The 7724-nt window shown below is 40.0% G+C and overlaps 1 protein-coding gene across 1 annotated transcript; it reads left to right on the top strand.

Annotated features, from left to right (window-relative positions):
- Nucleotides 1-782: 782 nt before the first annotated feature.
- On the top strand, nt 783-7402 carry LOC104447792 (cell division protein FtsZ homolog 2-2, chloroplastic). Its single transcript, XM_039300138.1, is given in 10 exon segments — nt 783-988; nt 1577-1974; nt 1977-2351; nt 2971-3270; nt 3695-3749; nt 4439-4528; nt 5375-5499; nt 6206-6298; nt 6669-6734; nt 6871-7402. Coding segments are annotated over 9 exon segments (1503 nt in total). The 5' UTR covers nt 783-988; nt 1577-1695; the 3' UTR covers nt 6991-7402.
- The last annotated feature ends 322 nt before the right edge of the window (nt 7403-7724 follow it).

Raw genomic sequence — 7724 nt, 5'->3', positions numbered from 1 at the left:
GGCCAAATTCGACTTATCGAATTCGACATGCTATGCTAGGGATATTTGTATTGCCTATTTAATGAACACAATCGTGTGTTATGGTTGAACTTTCCCGAAATGATTAATGAAACGTGTCAGTTTTGAATTGACCAATATACCCTTAAGTTAATGCTAACATCGACACGGAAACGTGAACATGAATTGACACTCTTGTCATTTCACATCACAATTATGACATTGATCAAAAGAAGTGTGAGATAGTGATATAAATGGTGCTTGAACTTTGGTTAAATGCGCAATGTGATATTTAAACTTTTAATTTATTCAATGTAATTCATAAACTTGTAGCCTAACATGCAAAGCGACTCTTAAATTTTTAATTAGTTCGACATGATAATGAGACCTTTAATATATGCTTAATTTAATCCCAAAATTATATGAAAATATTCAATATAATTTTTCTATTAATTTAAGTTAAGGGATAACATTGAATATCATCGTATAGTTCAGGCATCACATTGAACAAATTGAAATTTTACGGACCATATTGTACATTTGGTCACAGTTCAAAGACCATACTAAGCAAATTAAAAATGGATAGATCATATTGCACATTAAATTAAAATTCAAAGACAATTTGTGTCATTTCCCCCCAAAAAAAAAAACATTCCCTTCTAACACGGCCCAAAACATTCCCTCAGAAGCCCGACCCAAAACGTTCCCCACAAAGCCCGGCCCACAGCTAAAAACCCTGTGGGTTAACGACTGGCGATGGCCGAGACCGACCGACGAAGGGATGAGCAAAGAAAGATGCGCAAAGCAGCAAACGTCTCCTCTCCGTTGGCTTTGGAGTCACTTCCCTGTCCCTCTCCACTCCCACTTTCTCCTCCTTCCTCCTCCACCATTTTCTTGCGCTTCTCGTGAAGTCGCCTCAAGGCCTCATTTCCATCTCCTGATTCCGAATTGCATTGCCCTCCCCGGTGCCTGAGCGCCGCAACTACCTCAGGTCTCTCTCTCTCTTCCGGCAGTCGTTTGTCCTGGTTCACCAATGCGTTTCGTTTCGTTTCGTTTCGTTTCGCCGGCCGGTCGCGGTTCGCCTTCATCGATGCTGCACGGTCGGAGGAGCGCGCGTCGATAACGGCCCTTCGATTCTCGATTCCCTTTTTATGCGCGCGTGGCGTTCTCTCTTGAGTCGCCGGTTGCTTCAATGGAGGACGGATTTGGAGCCTAGTTTTTTATTTTTATTTTTTATTCCTTAATGTAGGTTCTTAGTTCGGACTAGATTGGTTCGTGTTAACGAGAAGCGCTTCCGGAGATGGGAGGGGCATGCGCACGGGTTAGATTGTAGGAACGGCGGTCGTTCTTAGGGAACTAGTGCAATTCGCTGTTCGGTTCGAGCTATCTCCTGTTCTTTTCGACTTTGAGTAGAGGACATTAAAGGTCATTGGAATTAAAGCCAGTTGCTTGTCTCCTGTAATGCTCGATTCTCTGGAGAGGACTGTCTTTTGTAATTTCTGGTGAATTGTGTGTGCTGATAACTTCGCTGATGAGATTATTCTTGCTCCATCGTTAATTTTCTGCCGTCTTTACACAGGTATCTGCTGAAAATCTGTATTTGGCCAATTTCAACTTCAGCCTCTCCGTCCGTTGAATTTGGGAGGAAACTTCCTGGCCACCTTAACATATCCAGGGCATCCTTCTACCCATTCAGACATGTCGACCTGTTTATCGACAAATCTCGCACCATCGGTTGGTGGAAACCGTAAGGGAGTGTTGAATTTAAGAGGAGGCAGAGTGTTGGTGGAGAATCGGTGGTTTGAAGTGAAGTCCGGGAAGATGATTGGAACAAAGAATAATTTTCTGGGTGCCAACATGAGGTCTGTTCTGCCTCAAATTATGTGTTCGACCAACTCTCATAGTGTTAGCACATATCAAAGTAAAGATCCCTTTCTGAATTCACACCCTGAAGTTGCCATGCTTAGAGGGAATAAAGGCGAGGAAATAACACAGCAAACAAACAGAATGATGGTTTGGGTGGAAATGTGGTGGAAAGCTTAAGAGACACATCCAACCAAAGTAATCACAGTGAAGCTAAGATCAAGGTTATAGGAGTTGGAGGTGGTGGGTCAAATGCAGTCAATCGCATGATAGAAAGTGCTATGAAGGGCGTGGAGTTTTGGATCGTGAACACAGATATCCAAGCCATGAGAATGTCTCCTGTGTTTCCTGATAATCGTTTGCAGATTGGTCAAGAGCTGACTAGAGGTCTTGGAGCAGGGGGGAACCCTGAAATTGGCATGAATGCTGCCAAAGAAAGCAAAGAAGCAATAGAAGAGGCACTTTATGGCTCAGATATGGTCTTTGTCACGGTAGGTTGTACTTTACATGGTAATCTATCTTTCAGCTTGCAGTTTCAGTTCCAATCTACTATAGATAGTATATGCTGAGTGTTTTCAAATTGTCATTTAAATTTTCTCCCCTGCTGTTTCTTTCTGTTGAGGACTTATAAAGTGGCTCTAAATGTTGCATCCTGATTCATAAATGGTGATGAACTTTATATAGAGCTATTAAATGTTATCTCCATTCATTGAAGAACCATCTCCGTTGATGTATCTAGGACCCAGGTCTTTGATATGCCAATATTATGGTGGTTATCAATCATCACTTGAAACATAATTTTGTGTGGAACTACCTTGACCTTAGTGCTAAATAATTACTTTAAAGATATGGTTGATTTGGATGGCGATGCACATAGAGAGTGATAATATGGATGGACTAATCTGCTACTTAGCATAGTTGACGTCCTGTTGTGCCTTTTGCTTATTCATCTTCATCGAGGATTGATTTATCCTCCATTGTACCTTTCATGGTGATTAGGAACAGTGTTGCAACAATGATATCCACTTCAATTAAATATCATTAGTCAATGGCCCATATTGTAAAGTAGATGTTTATTTGATTTCCTTGTTCCTTAATTATCGTGTGCAGGCTGGAATGGGTGGAGGAACCGGCACTGGGGGTGCTCCTATAATTGCAGGAGTAGCAAAATCAATGGGTATATTGACCGTTGGTATTGTGACAACCCCATTTTCTTTTGAAGGACGAAAGCGAACTGTTCAAGCCCAGGAAGGAATAGCATCTCTGAGAGACAATGTGGACACTTTGATTGTTATTCCCAACGACAAGTTGTTGACTGCAGTTTCGCCATCGACCCCGGTCACAGAAGCATTTAATCTGGCTGATGACATTCTTAGGCAAGGCGTTCGGGGAATCTCTGACATAATCACGGTATAGACTACTACCACCTCTTTTGAGGACTCTTTAGTTTCTCTTCTTTTGTAATGCACTGGAAAAATGGAAGTTTCAAAAGAAATACAGACAGTTTGGGATTATAGGTTGAGTTACAGCCACTGCATGATGAGATGCTTTTTGGAAGCTCTTTAATAATTAGGGCGAAATTCCTTCTTTCAAGACTCAGTGTCACTTAGATGAAGCATACTAGCAAGACGAGAAGAGGAGATATGCCAAGAGCTGTCAATGTTCATGATGTGCTTGATGCTTCAAGCCTCATTTTTCTTGAAAAGACATACTGAATATGAACCCTTATATTCAGATCTCCTTCTAAACACATATTAAGGAGTCAGATCAATGATTCCTCTTCTGATTTTGGTCCCTGTTATTGAGAAGTTTGAAAAGTCCTTTCATGCTAAAGGTTGTGGCAAGAATACTTTGTTTAGTATTTTGGGCTCTGATACAACTTATTAGAGGTAGAAGAAGAAAATTGTATAAGACAATCAACATGCGCACATGCCAAGTTATGTCAAATTATGCGGAACATATCTCTGTCTTGCAATTACTATACACATTGCATATTTATTGTATAAAACTACATTTAGCTGTTACACTGCTCACTCTCACCACAAGTAAATACATAGAACAATGTGCTCTTGCAAATTGACCCTTTCTACTCTTTATTTTCTTGGACACTCTCTCAGATATTTCTGATTCGAATCTCTCTGTAGCTCAGTACAAAGATCATGCGAAGGTTGGTAATCATAAATTGCTTCTCTGACCCTGGTGCACAAGAAGCAGCACAAAGATATTGTTATAGCCACTAACGCGGAGCATTTACATTTTCACAATTTCCTTCTTTTAATCTTGGATGGCTAGATACTAAACTTAATTCCTCTTTCCCCAAGGTTGTATATGCTCATCTTCATTCTATAGCTAAGTTAAGCATTGCTTTGTCGGTGTTGACTTTGGTCATCCTAAGCCTCCATTCACCAGGACTTCGTTTGTCCTCCACTGTGATTTGGTCGAATCAACAGTTCTTTTTTGCAAAACCTTTTGCATCATCCATTTCAGATGATGAACTAATGTTTTCGTTGAAATTATCACTCTTATGGACTGGCGTAGTTGTTTTACTCTATATGATGCTGAATCATCTTACATGCAGATACCGGGCTGGTCAATGTTGATTTTGCTGATGTGCGGGCTATAATGGCTAATGCAGGATCTTCATTAATGGGGATAGGGACTGCAACAGGTAGTATTCAACTTAGCTATCTAAAAGTTTTTGACTTATTCTTTCAGAGATTATTCTCAAGAAGATAGTAAAGTTCTTAGAACTAGGATGACACAAAAAGCTCAAAGTTGACTATATTACTTTCATATGCAAGACAGATACCCTTTTTCATGAAGCATAAGCTTCATTTGACCATAGAATGTGTAATCTGCATGAAGCACTACTGAAGCAATATATCTGCCCATGTTGTGAAGCCATATATATCCATAAAATGGATGACATATTTTACAATATAATCCAAGAATTAATTGCTAAGAAAGAAAATACAGACTTTTTAATGCAATGCGGTTCTGACCGATGGCTAGTTTTGCTGATTGCCAGAATCAATAGGAAGATCTTAAGATATGCCGAGCATGATTCCAAACAAATCCATATTATACCGGATGTGTCTTGTTGTGAGTAGAACTGCACTTAGTTATGAAACCAGGGGGTCTTTGAATTTACATTAAAAACTTTCCCTTAAACCCGAAAAAAACAAAAAAAATGGTGCAGCCAACTATCTTAGCTATATACTGTTTTGTGCAATACAAACTTGAAGTAGAGACTCATGTGTAATTTGCATGCAAAGCATATTAGAATTAAGTGATAGATGGCCTCATCATCCTATCCTCATGTGCACAAGAGCTCCACATGGACTCTCTTACCGTTCTAGCAAAATTGTATATGATAATGGAACTTGTCGTGTATAAATGAAAATGAAAAAGAATGATTTTCTTTTCGTGGGTGTCATTTAATAAAGCCACTTCTGCTTTCTCGATTAACTCATTAATATTCTTGGGTGTCATCTTCTTTTTTTTTTTTTGTCAGGGAAGACAAGGGCAAGAGATGCTGCATTAAATGCCATCCAATCTCCATTACTTGATATTGGTATTGAGAGGGCTACTGGAATAGTTTGGAACATAACTGGTGGAAGCGACCTGACCTTGTTTGAGGTATTCCCCTACCATCTTAGTTTGAGGCATTCCCCCTTGCTTTTCTATCCTAAACCCTGGCTCTTCAGGCCACAAGGACACTTAAATATATGAGTCACATTATCTGGCAATTTGTTATTATTGACTTTCAATTTTATTTTATTTTATTTTTGTGAGAAAGCTTATCTGGAAATGCAATGTTTTCTGTCCCCAATATGATTCATTTATTTTTCTGCTGCTAATTAAGCCTTTCAGTAGGTGTTATAAGTGACAGACTTCTGCTAAATTTCTTTACTAGCAAGAGCAATATGCTTGATAACGAGACGCTTCTACTTTCATTTTCCAAGGCACAGTGCAAAGCATGGTCAGTAGCAGCATAAAGAAATTATAAGATGAAGTCAACTGTTCTATCTGGGCTGTATGCATCATGAATGAAGGATTAGCCGCAGTTTGGGCTTTTGATTCTTGGGTCTATCCAACTGATGAAGGTTGGGTGCATCCAAGTCTCTAGCTCAGTGATAACTTGGTTGCAATGGCCCTATTAGTATATCTTTTCCAAAATGCCCAAGTCTCTCTTTTCTTTCGTTGCAAGAAAAATTGGAAAGTTGGGCCCTCATTGAGCAACAATTTGGTCCCTTGATCTTTTTTGATGCTGTAGAATACTGCCGCTTGCTAAATCTTGATCTTGACTTTCCCTTGTCCTGTTGCTTATGTGGCCATCATACAGGTCAATGCTGCTGCTGAGGTCATATATGACCTAGTGGATCCAACGGCCAATCTGATATTTGGAGCAGTGATTGATCCATCACTGTCTGGCCAGGTAAGGGCATTTCGGGGACTATTTTGTTGAGCACTAATAGAGAGACATTATTACGAAGATATGCTTACAGAAAGCAAATTTATGGTAAACATTCCACTTAGGCACAATAGTGGCTAACGGTGCACTTATCTTGTTCTTTGGAGTGACATCCAAAGGTATTATTATCCCTAGAACTGGTAAACCGTACATGTATGTCATTAATAAGATCACAAACAGGTTCGTCCCTTCCCCATTTTTCTTGTAACTTACGCTTTTGCTGCCTGAATGTATTCCACAGAAGCAAAGTATGATTGGTCATTCTTGCTTGCAATCAGATGTCAATGAAGAGAAGAATACTTTCTGATGGGACATTTGTCTTGTTTTGCATCAGGTCAGCATTACCTTAATTGCAACTGGATTCAAACGCCAAGAAGAAAGCGAAGGAAGGTCGCTTCAGGTTTCTACCTTCCTCCCCAACCATCTAATCCCTGAAGATTTTGCTCCTTTTATCTTCTTGTATCTCCATTTGTGTGCTTGTTTGTTATGCATGTTTGCTTTGGTACTGAAGCCGAATCGTTTCTTTGAAAATACAGTCGGGCCAGATACAAGGAGATGGACTAAATAGGCGGCCCTCTTCATATGGTGAAGGCACTTCAGTGGAAATCCCTGAGTTCCTAAAGAAGAAGGGGCGATCACGCTTTCCGAGAGCTTGATCTTATTAGGATGTGTTTATATTACCACAAAAAAGTTGCCTCCTTTGCGATTTCCGCTTCTTACCTTTCAGGAGAGGTTTAAGTTTTGTAAATCGTGTATAGTTCTTACGTGACTTGAGGTTTTGTTTGAGATGTAGCCAAATGTTGGTAGTATTTCGTTTTCTATAGGTATTAGAGTTGCCTTTTGTTCTATCTGGACGGCCATCGGATGATATAGTATGGTGCAGCTTTTGGCCGTCACATGTTTAAGCTGCATCAACACGTTTGAAAGTCTTAGGGTTGGCTACAGTTTGTTAGCCTTAACTACTTGTCAGTATATTCATCCAAAAGTTAGCTTATCTTATTTCTTTGGATGAAAGAGATAGACTATTGTACTTTGATCGTGGAGATGGTCATCTGCCGTTGTGGGCTATTGGCATGTGATAAATGGCGTGGTGACAAACTCTAAAACTCTTGAGCTTGGGGTTGTTTCGCCATGTTGGAAGTTTATATCGGGCGATAGGGTGCACTTGGATAACCTCTTGCGAGTTTCAGGCTTCAGCTGCATATATCGCACGTGCCATTTCGAGTGTGTAATGATGATTCGTGGGCTGTAGACGTATTCGATGTTGAGTGAGGGTAGTAGTTATGGAGTCCATAAGTTACATGGGGATGCAACGATAATGGGGGAATGCATCGATGGTTTTCCGAGTCTTCCTCACTTCTCACCATTTACATGACCAGACTTTGATTTC

This window comes from Eucalyptus grandis, chromosome 1 (genome assembly GCF_016545825.1).
Source record: "Eucalyptus grandis isolate ANBG69807.140 chromosome 1, ASM1654582v1, whole genome shotgun sequence".
NCBI lineage: Eukaryota > Viridiplantae > Streptophyta > Magnoliopsida > Myrtales > Myrtaceae > Eucalyptus > Eucalyptus grandis.
Note: the sequence above shows the minus strand (reverse complement) of the source record. Positions and strands in the feature narration are given on the sequence as shown.